This window comes from Electrophorus electricus, chromosome 26 (genome assembly GCF_041902795.1).
Source record: "Electrophorus electricus isolate QZ-2024a chromosome 26, ASM4190279v1, whole genome shotgun sequence".
Taxonomy (NCBI): Eukaryota; Metazoa; Chordata; class Actinopteri; order Gymnotiformes; family Gymnotidae; genus Electrophorus; species Electrophorus electricus.
Window position 1 is genome coordinate 2,018,458 of NC_137522.1, and position 15,051 is coordinate 2,033,508.

A 15,051-nucleotide genomic window follows, 5' to 3' on the forward strand; every position below is an offset into this window, starting at 1 on the left:
CCGTCTGGCTGGTGAGCAGTAGCTTTATGAGTCGGGCGGTAAACGCAAGCGCACAGCCAAGTGTGAAATTCCCAATCGAACCTTTCGCTCCTCAGCCCTTTCAGGGTCGTGTCGACAAAGAAACCGATAAATGACGATGATCAGAGGAAGTCTCGCCGAGTGCTCATGTGTGTATCTAAACGCTCGTTACTATAAGAGGGACGGACTGACTCTCTCTGTTGAGGTGAATAATGAACAGCACGCTATGACTCTCCTGCGCAAAGTAAACGGTTTAAAGTTAAACTCGGAACAAGGCCGGTCTGACTTCAATTAACAGCGCTCCGAACGCAATTGAGTTTTATGTCTTGGCTGTCGGCCACCCCCGGGTTCCTGCCTGATAGTGCCGGTCTGCTGCTAGGGTTAGCCGAGGCGAACATCAGGGCGCGTGGACGACGGAGACAGCTTACAGAAGTGAAGACACCATGATGTCATCGCTTAAGCACAGTCTCTACGTAAGGCGCTGGAGAAATTTACATTTTTGCACCAGAGAAACTCTTTGGTCTTTAAGAGTGATAATCCGAATTCTGCTGCAATCCATCGTGTCCAGGAAACACGTCCGTGCACATGCATGCATTAATTCCATATCAAATGTTAATGTGTTCCACGGAAGTTTGCTTCATCCATTTCTAAATATGGGCCTCTCTAGTTAGACGGCACGTGTCTTTACCCACGGTTCCTAGTTCCCGCCGGGGCAGGGGCACATCTGCTCGGCACACCTCATACAGTGCCAGAGATAATCACCAGAGTCCACGCTGCCCCAGGATAAAGAAATCAAGTCGACACTTTGTCTTGTGTGATTAAATCTCTTCTGTGGGGTCTGACATGTTCCCAGCAGGAGGAGAAGTCTTTCAGGTATTAATGAGCTGGCCTCCCCCAACCTGGGTATAACTCACAAAGTCCCCTGTCTATGTCTTTATGCAAAGGTTATATAGGAAGGGAGGGAGAGAAAGAGATAGAAAGGGGAAAAGAGATAGAAAGAGAGAGAGAGAGAGAGAGAGAGAGAGAGATAGAGAGCAGAGGGATGAGAGAGGGAGCAGAATGACAGAAGAAACTGAATAGCTGAACTTCTAAACCGCTCTTTGTGAGTGTGTGTGTGTGTGTGTGCGCGCGCGCAAGTGGACCACCATCTGCCTCAGTCGTATGCTTTAATTAACGTCCACTTCAAAAAATGGTTTTACTTGGTCAAAAGCTATCTCCTTGCACGAGTAATTATTGTGAAATTAGAGCTAATCTTATCACACTTTCCCAGACGATTCTCCACGCCACCGATGAGTTCACGGTCTCAGCAGCGTAGTGAGCGGCGCTTCCTTTATGGCGCTAAAGTGACTAAAACATTCAAAACTTCAGATGAGGGTCAACTTCCACAATAGGGAGCTGGGAACACGGACAGACTCTCGACGACGTGATCTGTACCCCATTAAGCTCCGTTCGGAACTGCACTGCAGTGCTTTTCCCCGCCAGGTTTCGACGAGCAAACCACATTCTTAATTTGTCTTTTGTTTATTACGTGGGTGACGGCCCGGTGGGGGGGTTGCTTTGGGAGTTTGGTAGTGCCGGGTCTTTGGATGCAGGACGTCTCGCTCGCGCGCGCTGTAATGACCTCAGAAAGGCCCCCGCCACTGTTGTGACACACGCCCCTCATTCTGCCCCTCAGTCGGCTTTGTCAGTCCGACACATTAAAAGAACAAAATAGATCAATAACGTCCATGTATAAGCTCAGACGGCATTCGGTTTCATCTTACAAATGTCATATAAACATGTTCGCTGTTGCCTGCGGAAGCATTTCGTTTGCAAACCAGCCCTGATCGAGATCACGTTACCATGCTGAGCAACTGCCCGGTGCTGTCAGCGCAGAAAAGCCGTGAAGGAGAAGAGAACTAAATTGGGACTGCGACCCTGGAACGTAGGCATCCTGTCTAATCCCAGCACCTGCACAGGCCGAAAGCACTTCACCGATCAACTAAAAATACCTCAGCGATGGCTATCGGGACAGCCCGCGCGCCCTGCGCGGCTTCCTGTAGAGTCAGGCGCGGCTGCGCGCTCGTGGGAACGCGCGTCATTCGCCTCCTCCCAGCCTACGTCCCTCCGCCTGTCAGGCGGTAATACAGGTCCTTCGCTCCGACCTGTCGTGGGACGGCTCCACCAACACCAGCATAGCCGCTATCAGCGCCGGCCTGTCACCGGGTCCTGACAACTGCTCTCAGCTTGCCTGCAGGGCGCGGGAAGGCGCCGAGAGGGTGACAGGTCTGTTCTCTCTCCGAGACGATCTTGTCTCCCCCGTCAGCTCGGGGGAGGAGCCTTCGCCGGGCCCGCCCCTGCTGGTGTGACTGCTCTTTGACACGCCCCCTCCCTCCAGCACGGGTCTACTCATAGAAGACACTGCAGCCCCGTGACTGATAAGCACAAACGTCACTCGAGTTTATATCTGCACACCCGAGGACGCAGTCACCCGAGGACAGCCATAACCACAGCTGAGTTCCAGCCTTCCAAACATGAAGCACCACAAATGAGGCACAGTACCAGCACATCGCAATAAATAACCCAAAATATATCCGCATTCACAAACCAGGTGCAGCTACAGTACTTTACAAAAAAAAAAAACTTTACATATGACTCCGAAATCAAAAGTCTACATATCCCAAAGGTGCTGGCATGGGATATGGACTCAGACTGGTGAGGGTGATTAAGTGTGTGGGAGGTATGTGTGTGTGTGTGTGTGTGTGTGTGTGTGTGTGTGTGTGTGTGTGTGTGTGTATGTGTGTGCGTGCGTGCATGGGTAGGGCGGGTGCTGTGTGTGTGTGTGTGTGTATATAGCGTGCGCGTGCGTGTCAGTCCCATGATCAATGCCAGCCTGCAGAACACTCTTGAGGGGAGTCAGGCTCACACACCCCTGCCGCTCCGCTCAACGTTCTCCCAGGGCTCACTCCTTCCTCTCCCCAGATGTGGCCCGGAAAGCTGGTGAAAAATGAGCGCGGGAACCGGAAAGTCCGGGTGAGAACTCCCTCGGCTCCGGCGGGCCGCAGCCGAGCGAGAGCGACCCGCGGCTGGAATCCTCCGAGGGCTGTGAGGGAATAGCAAAGCCTGACTTCTGCGCCGGCTGGGGGATTGCACCTGGGGCCTGCGCAGAACACCTCTCCCGTTTCCCATCAGTTCATCGTTATCCCAGCCCGTCTCAGACAGGGGCAAGGCGGAACCTGCTCTGTGCACGCTGAGAGGTATATGGGACGTGCATCATGGTGACGAAGCTTGCGGGTCTATTGTTAGGCGTTACCCCCCGCAGGACGGCACACCAGGACCTTAGGACAGCGGACGCCCATGAGAAGCACGGATGCGGGTTCCATATGCGGATAAAGCACGCACGCAGGGCTGTATGTTAATGTCCGCCTCTCACAGCAGATTAGCGCCATTGTTGAAGTGCTATTACCGAACGACGTCCAAGAACCGCAGCGTCAGGGTAAGAGAGGTGGAGCAAGTCCCAGAATAGAGCGGATGTTTGCAAGCTGGGCGGGGGGTTTGTGTGAGCTGCCTGACTCTCCCGTTTGTGCTATGAATCATGAACCCGGAGATGTTTGATACATGGCCTCTAGAAGCTTTTAGCACAGCAGGAGAAAAAACAACACAGAAGGAGATGTGCTCTTTTATATCGATACAAACTGCGCCATGGGAAAACAAATCACATTATATAAAGCATCCAGGGTTATAAACACCTGAACTGTGACTGCCATAAAAATGATTATGTATCAGTTTTGTGCAACATTTAAAGGAATGGGCCATTTTCTGCACTGAACACCTCACATGTGGGGAAGCATGAACAGAAAATAAATCGCACTTAAAAGACTTTTAGGGCTGCATTTTGTAAGGTTTGTTTAGCACAGCTAGATATCCACTCACCCACAGTGTGAACTGTGCAGAGAGACCCAAACTGCAGAGAGACCCCAACTACAGAGAGACCCAAACTACAGAGAGACCCAAACTACAGCTCTTGCCTTTGGAGTGGAAAATGTCTGCAGCTCGTCTGAAATTCCCAGACTCTTGTTTTTGCTCCTCACTTCTCTGTGCATTTGTGGCTCCCACTGGCTCGTGTCTCCCAGGACCCCCAGACTTGCTCCACCAGGGACACCAGCTCACCTCTTTTAAGTAACTCTGACATCTGTGTGTGTGTGTGTGTGTGTGTGTGTGTGTGTGTGTGTGTGTGTGCCTGAGATCTCACTCTTCTTTCTTTTTGTTATTCAAAAACATTTCTCAGCCTCTCTGCCCAGCGCTGGAAAAAAAAAGAAGCTATTCTGACACTTTCAATTCCACTCCTTGAATTCTAAACCAAACTGAAGCCTTTTTGTACTTTTCCCAAGAACCCCCACCACAGATCCGCAGACGAGCCGAATGCGCTGGCATCTAATGACGAGAAGACACTCCCTATGTCCACCGCCACATCCGTCATTGTCTAGGGTTATTCAGTTTCATAGCTGTTTATCACCTGACTTGGACCTGCACGCTGCAGTACACCCCTGACCAGCTCTGCGGAACATCCGGATTTTTTGGTTGCACGGACACTTGGACACTATTTGGTAGAGCTGAGGGGTGCTAATAGAAGTGACGCCCCACACCAGCCCGTCTTTTTAATTTGTCAAACGTCCAAGGGTTTGCCGCTGCGTATAAACATGCAGGCGTCTGAAAGCAGAGCGAGGTTATATGACAGATGGCCTGTCAGGACCCGTGGTCAAGCCATCTCTGCGTGGAGACCAGTAGCTTGAGTGATGGACTTTAATAAAGTGACGCTGCAGTCAGGGAACCTGCTGCTTTCCACACGTTCACTGCACATCCACGCATCCAAGGACACACAAACACACACAGGATCTAGGATCAGATGCCATCACATGATAAACTGTACAAACAGTCCAGTCATGAGTCTTTATTAGTATGAATCTTGGAAGTATGAGAATACTGAGTTTGGTCGCTTTCCTTCTTGGGTGTGTGACAGTGCTGCTTTCGAAGATCCTGGCTCATAATTAACAGATCAAAGCTGATTTTCAAAGACCTTTTTCTGAAAGTAAATTTGTGTTTTTGGTTTTATTGTATTTATTTCTTTTTACCTTGAAAGCCTCCCCCAACACAAACACACACACACACACACACACACACACACACACACACACACACACACAAACACACACAAACACACACACTGCAATGATATTCAAGCACTCTTAAACCACATATATCATCAACATATCAGCTTGACCTATTTGAGCCAGAAACATGATCATCTATTCAGAAGATGAATGGTGGTGTGACACTATTGTGTGCTGGGGAGGAGGCGTGGCTAAGTGCTAACGTGACACCATTGTGTGCTGGGGAGGAGGCGTGGCTAAGTGCTAACCGCAGAGAGCCAGGAACAATTCACACCAAATGCATGCACATACACAGGCATTACCCACACACACCCGTACCCACACACACCCGCACACAGACATTCCATGTCCTTCTGTCATAATTCAGCTATGCTCTTCAAATGACATAAATTACATTTCCAGATATGTGGATAATTGTCAATACCCATCACACGAGAACAACCCAAGGGCACACGAGCCCTATGGCTGTGCTCTGAGGTCCCTGATCTGGGAGACGGAGGAGCTACGTACCTTCGCCACTGCCTCGTGCAGTCTGAAGGCAGGATCCAGAGTCTCCACCAGCGATGACTCAAACGGGAAGAACGCCTCCGACAGGAAACGGGATCTCTAGATTTAAAAAGATCAGAGAGAGAAGAAACACATATCAGCCTTTCAGAACATGACCGATCACCTTGCCCACCTTGCTATGGTAGAGATGGCTTCTCTTACCATAATGGGGCTTGGAAATGTGTGTCTGTGAGCAGTAACACCTTAAGCCCTCCATTTTAACAATACATTCCCAAGCGTCATTTCAGTAGTATCTCCAGCCATAAGAGGAATCACTACCATCCTTGACATTTCAAAGGCTACAGCAAACTGGCAGATATGCAGAAATGGGCCTCTGAAATACATTTACAGCATCTAGCTGACGTTTTTATCCAAAGCGACTTACAGTTCTGACCTGAAAACATCTTGAGCAATTAAGGGTTAAGGGTCTTGCTCAGGGGCCCAACAGTGGCAGCCTGGCTGTGGTGGGATTTGAACTGTACCTTAACCACTGAGCTACCACTACCCACAAATAAGAACCTATAAAAAAACTAACTTTTTATGACTGGTAAGGATCATCTACCTTCATGTACTGCATTTCAGATGTGAATGTTTAAAAGTATGAACTTCTGTAAAGAGTGTGTGGCACTACGGATAATCCCAGCCTGATGCTATGGGCCATCTATGACAAATCTGAAGGTTTAGACACCAGCGACTCACCATAGCTGTGAGTCACCTGTCAAACAGAAAATAAAACACTTTTACTTCTGAGGAGATTGGATGTAAACATGTATATATGAGTGTACATCCTCAGTCTCTCTCAGACACGTGCCTGCAAAAGAGTTTGTACTCTCACACACACACACACACACACACACACAGACACACACACAAACAAGCACGTGCACATACCCACGTGCACATACCCACGTGCACGCGCATGCACATTCACACACATACAGACTTCTACACACTGCACAAAGACAAGCGCACACAGGACTGAGCGTTCCGGAGCTGAGATCATGAAGAAAATATAACAAGAAATCTAAAAATAAAAAAATAAACAAGCCAAAACATGTCTCGGCTCTCAACTTGAGCTGGAAGGACGACAGCACTGAAAAATACTCCGGCAAAACGACATCTTTCTTTTCTTCTGGGTCTCCCTTTCTTCCTTTGTTCTGCCCATGCAGAGCAGGACAACACAGACATATCTGCGCAGAAGATTAGACGCATTACTGAAACGGCCTGGGCGCCTGCGCCACTCCCCGGCTCTCTGAAGATCAGACCTTGATGTTGCCAAGGGCCTATTACTCAAAGATTTGTGAGGAGCCATCTTACATCAGTTGATACATATGATCTCAGGCAAACAAAAGCCAGAAGAGGACATTTTCCCATAATAACCCCCTTCCTGTAATAACACTCTCCCAGCAGTGCGATTGTTCATCAAAAGTCATTTCCTGCAAAATGCGTCTCCTGTTGCAGAGCCGTCGGCGCACGCACGCGCCCACGCACGCGCCCGCGCGCCCACACGCTCACACAAGAGTGCAGAAGCCAGGTCTTGTGCGGGGCAATTTGAATGAAACTCCATTACACTACAGAGCACGCTAAAGGCCCTCAAAATGGCTCGTGAGGAAAGGTGAAGTATCGGGTGAGACCGTGACAGCGGCGAGCTTTCTCGGGTCAGCGTCCTCTTCTGAGTGTGCTGCGTGTACAGAGATCGTCCTTTCCGAAGCCCAAACTGTGATCGACACGCGCAGAGAGCTGGGTCTGGCCGGCAATCTTAACGACAAAAAACGACTGCCGTGACATCCCGAGTTTAGGCCGGCGGGTCTACCGCTACACAAACAGGAAAACGACACACTCTGTATTACGACTAAAGGGGCCAACCGGTGGCCAAATCTGCAACAAACAATTAAACCCAACAGCCTGACATTAGCATTTAGAGCCACAATAAAACATGTGCTTCATAACGCTGACTGCTGGCCAACAAAAAGGATGATAAATTTTCTCATTTATCAATTATAATACCTTTCATAAAGATTTAATGGTATAAAAAGGTGTGCTGACACTGTATTAAGCAATTAGGAGACAGTTAAATAGGGGGAAATAGGTGAAAATTTCTTTTAATCCAGTGGGTAATCCATCCTATTCCTGATAATCCAGTGGGTAGTCCAGCCTATTCCTAAAACCAGTACGGTGATTTTTGGCCAGTTGGAAAGTGTTGGAGACTGCGCGGTGTTTAACTGGATTGCAGTCTCTTTTTGAGACAGCTGCTGAAAACCTGCACGGGATGAGCAGTGTGTGAGGCACTTCGTCTGCACAACCAAGAAACAAACCATCAGAGCACCTAACACACACACAAACCACATTACTGCGTGCGAGGCTGCCGGCAGCGAGAGGTGTGAGCGCCGGGAGGTGTGGGACGGCTCGGGCGATGGGGGGGTGGGGGGCGTCGGAGCTGTCGGAGACGTAATCACAGTCCCCGCTGTAACACCGTGCAGGACACATGCTGTTTATGTAAGCTGGAAAATGAGGCTTTGAATTGCAGAATCAGCGTGAGGCTATATATCAACCTGCTCGGAAAATCCTGGAATCCTAGAAGCGCGGGACAGCACGATCAGGGCTTTTTATCTGTAACGCAACCAGAACTGATGTTCTGTTGTTGGAAACCAGCAGTCAGAATACTCATCCACAATGAGAAATCAATGATCTGAGAACCATGCAAGGCTAAGAGAGGGAGAAAGGGGCAGGGCCAGCTAGCAGGGCGGGGTCAGATATCTGGGAAGGAGGAGTTAATATTTGAACAATACTTGAGCCAGAAAAAAACAATTTGGTTGAAAGCTGGCAAAAAATTACAGCGTTTCCCCAAATCCACAGAGCTGCTGCCAGAGCTTTTAGAAAGAAAAGGGGGAAAAGCCACAAACATTAGTTCACTTGCAAATGTATTTGCATTACTGAGGCACTGAGTAAATAAATATGGGTAAATAAAACACCCTCGCGCATCAAAATAACAGTTTAGAAAACGTAAAATAAAGTCTTACACACGTTAACAGAGCCAGGTAATGGGTGGAGAGCTGAGAGAAGCAGATCAATTGCGAGCCGTGATGACGGCAACTTTGCGTCGAGCGGGAAAGAAACAAATATTTTCCAGTAATTAGTTGTATATTTATAAGCAATTACTGGACACACACACACGGACATCTAAACCAGCTCCAAGAAACACGTCGAGTCTGAGTCTTGGGCTGGGAAGACGACAAGCGTGTTAAGATAAAACGCTCACCTTTCCCGTCCCAGAACCAGATGTTCCGGGAGATCACAGGAGGGACGCACGGACACTTCTGATCATACAGTAAGGCCTGCCTGAGCCCAGCCTAGCCAGGGCACGTGAGCAATCGCTGTTTTTCTCTCTAACCTGCACTCAGCTGCCTGTATCGGCTCATGCCACAGGGGGGCACCGGCGAGTTGGGGCAGGCGGCGGCAGGCGACAGACCCTGATCATGAGAGGGGTGTCCAGTTCTCTGCCCTGAGCTCATCCTCCTCAGAACAGCCATGCTGAGTCAAAATGGCCCCCTCTGGAACATAATGTCTCCGTATTAAGAAACCTGCCAAACATTTTTGCCGACCGGTGTTATGTCCTCAATTGTTGCCTGCTGCGAGGGTGATTTCAATGTCTCATGAAATAGCACTATTCCGTTGGAATAGCGCACTGCCGTCTGATCTGTGGTCATGTATTTTAATAGGACGGATGCAGGAGTTCATGCACTGACGTATTCTTTTTTTAAGAAGAGAAGAGCTCCTTTGAGACAGGGATTCCCGGAGTCATTCCCGGAGTCATTCCCAGAGTCATTCCCAGAGTTCCCAGGCTGCGATAGAGAGACCGTTTTCCTGCCTCACACTAAACACATGGTGCTCCTCCCTAATTAGGCTGTGCATCTGAAAGGCAACAGTGGTGAATCAGACAGTGGTGAATCAGTGGAGAATCAGACAGTGGTGTATCAGTGGTGAATCAGACAGTGGTGTAATAGTGGTGAATCAGACAGTACTGAATCAGTGGTCACTCTGAATCCCTGTCCCAAATGGAGCTCTTCTTCTCACCTTACAGACAGAATACATCAGTGATGATTCAGACAGTTGTGAATCGGTGCTGAACCAGACAGTAATGTATCAGACAGTATTGAATCAGTGGTGAATCAGACAGTGGTGAATCAGACAGTATTGAATCAGTGGTGAATCACATAGTGCTGAATCAGACAGTATTGAATTGGGGTGAATCGGACAGTATTGCATTAGTGGTGAATCAGACAGTATTAAATCATTGATGAATCACACAGTGGTGAATCAGACAGTATTGAATCGGGGTGAATCAGACAGTGGTGAATCATCTGTGAATCAGACAGTGGTGAATCAGTGGTAAATCAGACAGTGGTGAATCACACAGTGGTGAATCAGACAGTATTGAATAGGGGTAAATCAGTCAGTGGTGAATCAGACAGTAGTGAATCATTGGTGAATCATACAGTGGTGAATCATTGGTGAATCAGACAGTATTGGATTAGTTGTGAATCAGACAGTAGCAAATCATTGATGAATCACACAGTGTTGAATCAGACAGTATTGAATCAGGAGTGAATCAGACAGTGATGAGACAGACAAAGAGAGACAACCTTTTTGAAGCCCAAAGAACTGTGTATGATCTTCCTGTTCTCAAGCATTCAGTAAAAGGAATACGTACCTACATTCAGCTAGTCCTTACAGCAGACAGCATTACAGCAGATGACCTGGCATTAAAACATGAGCTCATTAAGAAACCAAATGAATGAATGAATGAACGTACAGTATTTATCGCTGTAAGGGCCGTTCTGGTGAGCTGTGAACGCCGTTCAAATGCATTCAACACAACATGTTTCACATGCTAAAGACCAGAGTTCCCTCGTAGTTCACAAGTTGAAACACACACACAGAACCACAAATACGGCACGCCTCGCTGTGCTGAAATGGCCTTGGCTTGCATACGGCATTCTCTCCTCTACACGCTGCATGAACAAGACAGAGGCTAAGAGTTCACTCATTTCAGTCACAGTAAAGTGTTCTAGCTATAATGAAGTCAGGCACACAGTGGCAAAACGCTCCACACTCAATATTACTAAGATAAAACCAACATTAAAGGGAAAACACATGATTATATTATATTATATACACTGTGACATTTCTGTGTTTTGTAGTATGTTATGTCCTTGGTAAACTGAGCATTTGAACACAATCCTCCAACACCACTCACACACACGGACTGCTCTGCAATTACACATTAAAACTCTCAAAGGCAACACTTTTTCATCTCCGTGGTAAGAAATTGCCTGAGGCCATTACGATGCTGCTATGTCTCAGCTCAAGGCCTGGGGGATCATCATCATAGCTTCTCTTAATAGTCAGTCCATCGTAGCTTTTAAAGGCTGTTGTGATGTATTTATGTCCAGACTGAGTCGTTACCCAACCGCAAACAGCAACACACTTCACTCAGCCCTGGACAATTTTGCCTGTTTATGGATGGTATATACAGACTTTATTTCTCTAATATGGCCCATTAACCATATGCAAGAGGCCACCATGCTAATTAGTAATTGGTATGATTAACGCTCACTAACGAGAAGCCCCCTAACAAGACACGAACCAGTCAGCGTCTGCGCACCTCACCAGAACTCACCATCAGATGGGGCTCACTCTGATGGGCAGAGGCAGATGGGAGGATTTTTCAGAGGCCCTTCATGTAAGTGTTGAATCAGAGCTATCTTTCACCCAGAGGCATCATGGGACTGTGGAGGTCGAGATTCCAGATGTAGCTTTCTCATACTTCAGGATTCATTAGCTTCTAGGAGCATGTCGGACTTAAACCCTGAGTACGCTGGCCATCGGTGGCCAGCCGGGTTTTGCTAGGTTAACTCCGACTGGCTGATGTGTCTCAGGAGATAGCGGAGATTCATATGAGAACACCTGGTCACCTGTTTAAACTGACTGTAATGTAGACTGGGATGCCTGACTGCCATCTGGTCAGGGCCAGAGTTAGTAGCACAAGATGAATTATGCCAAGGGATACTACATAATCTGACACAGGAGACTACGTAATCTGACACGGGAGACTACGTAATCTGACACGATGCATTAGGCTGGAGCTTTTCATGTAAGGAACAAGCTGTATGAAGCAATTACTGGACACACACACACACACACACACACGTTGATTCCTTTTTCCTCGTCTTACACGGACATCTAAACCAGTTGATTCCGAGTCTTGAGCTGGGAAGACAAGAAGCATTTTAAGATAAAATGCTCACCTTCCCCCCCGCCGAACCAGATGTTCCGGGAGATCACAAGAGGGACGCACGGACACTTCTGATCATACAGTAGCCAGGCTAGCCAGGGCACGTGAGCAATACGAGACGTAGTGAGAAAATGGAAACTATCTCGCTGTTTTTCTCTCTAACCTGCACTCAGCCGCACACTATGGCCATGTCCAAAACTGAGGTCCAGACCAATATTTTTCAGAGGTGTATTAATAAAAGTATGAAAAAACTTGTGAATGATGAGTGAATGATCTGGCCCTTATTACGGAATCCTCACTCAACATGGTGGTTCTTAGTTTACGTTCACAAACACAGCTCAAGCCGCAGAAATGCGATACACAACAGGGGAATTTTCCAAGCAGTCTGCCGTCATTCAAATGTCCAAACTCCCAGTGAGCTGTCACAGTGCTGGATATACTCACGTAGTGAATGAACTAGCTAGCACTGGATGGGTACAATTAACGTTAGCTAGCCAGCTAAAATTAACTCCATCCATCTAATGTCAAACTGAAAAGCCTTCAGCCAAAATTTAAGCTATTATTTTTTTCAAATCAGCTTAGATAAAGGATTGAAATGCATGTTAAAATGAGGTACACTTATAAAAGTTTAGTTTCATTGCAACATTATCCTAGCGTAGGAGGGTAACGTTTGCATATGAGTACCGACTGAAACACAAACATCACATTTGGTGTTTGACAGCAAGGTAACATCTGAATAATCCAACTTTTCTTATTTAAGGCCATTCAGGTTTGGAATATTGTGATTGTGTTTTGTCAAGATTGTGATTGTGTATTGTTTTGTCAAGATTGTGATTGTGTATTGTATTGTCAATATTGTGACTGTGTATTGTATTGTCTCAGTATTCGTGCACTGTCTCCAGTGTGTCAGTATTCGTGCACTGGCTGCAGTGTGTCAGCATTCATGCACTGGCTGCAGTGTGTCAGCATTCGTGCACTGTCTCCAGTGTGTCACTATTCGTGCACTGTCTCCAGTGTGTCACTATTCGTGCACTGTCTCCAGTGTGTCACTATTCGTGCACTGTCTCCAGTGTGTCACTATTCGTGCACTGTCTCCAGTGTGTCACTATTCGTGCATTGGCTGCAGTGTGTCAGCATTCGTGCATTGGCTGCAGTGTGTCAGCATTCGTGCACTGGCTGCAGTGTGTCAGCATTCGTGCACTGGCTCCAGTGTGTCAGTATTCGTGCACTGGCTCCAGTGTGTCAGTATTCGTGCACTGGCTGCAGTGTGTCAGTATTCGTGCACTGGCTGCAGTGTGTCAGTATTCGTGCACTGGCTGCAGTGTGTCAGCATTTGTGCACTGGCTCCAGTGTGTCAGTATTCGTGCACTGGCTCCAGTGTGTCAGTATTCGTGCAGTGTCTTCAGTGGAAGCCTGTTTCCAAACACTGCATGCTCCCTCTGTTCACATGCATGATGCTCATCCATGCATGTGAGTTAGACAAAACAAATGCACAGACCATCATACAGGGCATATCACCACATCCCAGAGCAAAAGAAGGAGTGAAAGGGAGGGAGGAGAGAGAGAGAGAAAGAGAGATAAAGACAAGGACAAATGTACTTAGGCAGCTGGTTTCAGCAGTTTGCCTAACATCCCCTCCTAATGTCCCCTCCCAACTTACCCTCCCCTCAAATAAAAACACCTGTACATTTGTCTTCTAAAACATCTTCACCTTCAGAGTTAGGACTCTGCCCTTGTAAAACCTGCAGCACACCAAATCCATTTGTTGTTGCTGATGTTTGTGAGTACAAAAAGTGTACTACAAAAGATCAGAGAGATCAGACATATCTGCGTTTTTGGGGTCCAGCTCTGTTTCTTTCAGTTCTAGAGGTAACACAATAAATGCTGAGATAAAGGCCTTTCTTTTATATTAAGATGACCCTCCCACGGGGCTCACTTATTTGTTATAAAAGCATAATCAGTTTATATCACCCTTATTCCACATTAAAATGGGTTGAAGGGAAGATTGGAGGAGTGTGGGTGAGCTATAGGGGTGAGCTATAGGGAGTGAGCTATAGAGGGTAAGCTATAGAGGGTGAGCTATAGGGAGTGAGCTATAGGGGGTGAGCTATAGGGAGTGAGCTATAGAGGGTGAGCTATAGGGAGTGAGCTATAGGGAGTGTGTGTCAATCAGAAGAGATACTGCCGTTACTGGGAGATTGTGTTAGTACGAAACATCATGAGAGAAAAAACCTACTACACTCCATTACATTATCCTCACTAATGTCTCTTCAGGGTCAGGTCACACCGTACACCTTGTTACTGTCACACCGTATACCTCCTTACTGTCACACCGTACCATGTGTTCCCAGCAGACTGGCTGCTTTCACGAGTGTCGCAGTGGCACCACGTAGAGCCATCCCAAGGGCTGCAGGCACTGGGGATTCAGAGACCCCCAATGGATGGGGCCACAGTGCTGGTCACACTGGAGGCTTCTTGTTCATGTATGTCAGCATGTCACAGATAGCAGTGTTCCAATGACGACTCTCGCTCTCAGTCTGAGTATCTGACTGACCCAACTTACTTCAATTCATCATTACACAATATAGCTGTAGATGGCATGCTTTCATTGTATTACATTTACTGAACACAATCCTGTGTCCACATTATAGACTTATTGTCATTCTATTCTACTGCATCTTGACAGTATAGAATTAGGATCTAGACTGTCCATAACCTACACAAATACAGCTCATACAGATCCTTCATTTTAATGCCTGAGGATGTTTGACATACATAAAACCCCCTCATCACAGACAACAACAACAACAACAACAACAACAACCATATAAGAATACCTGGGCGACCCACAGGAATGCACTAGACGTTTATGATATTGTATAGTTAATTATCTCTGTTCTAGTCAAATGGGTTTGGAAAATAACTTTCCACTTTATATCTACATAAAGTGTTAAGGATTTCCCCCTTGGGCTGATTCCTTTAAAACGTGTACATGGGTCAGTTTAATAACTCTTAAAACTGCCCCAGTTTTATCACTCAAGC

The 15,051-nt window shown here is 47.2% G+C and overlaps 1 protein-coding gene across 2 annotated transcripts in view; it reads right to left on the reverse strand.

Moving 5' to 3' along the window:
* naaladl2 (N-acetylated alpha-linked acidic dipeptidase like 2) overlaps window positions 1–15,051 on the reverse strand; it is a 163,004-nt gene that overhangs the window by 30,588 nt on the left and 117,365 nt on the right. Inside the window, exons 11-12 of one of the 2 annotated variants that reach the window (XM_081708448.1) lie at window positions 5,679–5,774; window positions 2,887–5,080 (exon numbers count right to left, since the gene is read on the reverse strand). In XM_081708448.1, coding sequence (XP_081564574.1) covers window positions 5,054–5,080; window positions 5,679–5,774 — 123 coding nt within the window. In that variant the 3' untranslated portion in view covers window positions 2,887–5,053. Of the gene's footprint in view, window positions 1–2,886; window positions 5,081–5,678; window positions 5,775–15,051 lie in introns of those variants that run through there. The other variant, XM_026997094.3, reaches the window with a different exon arrangement.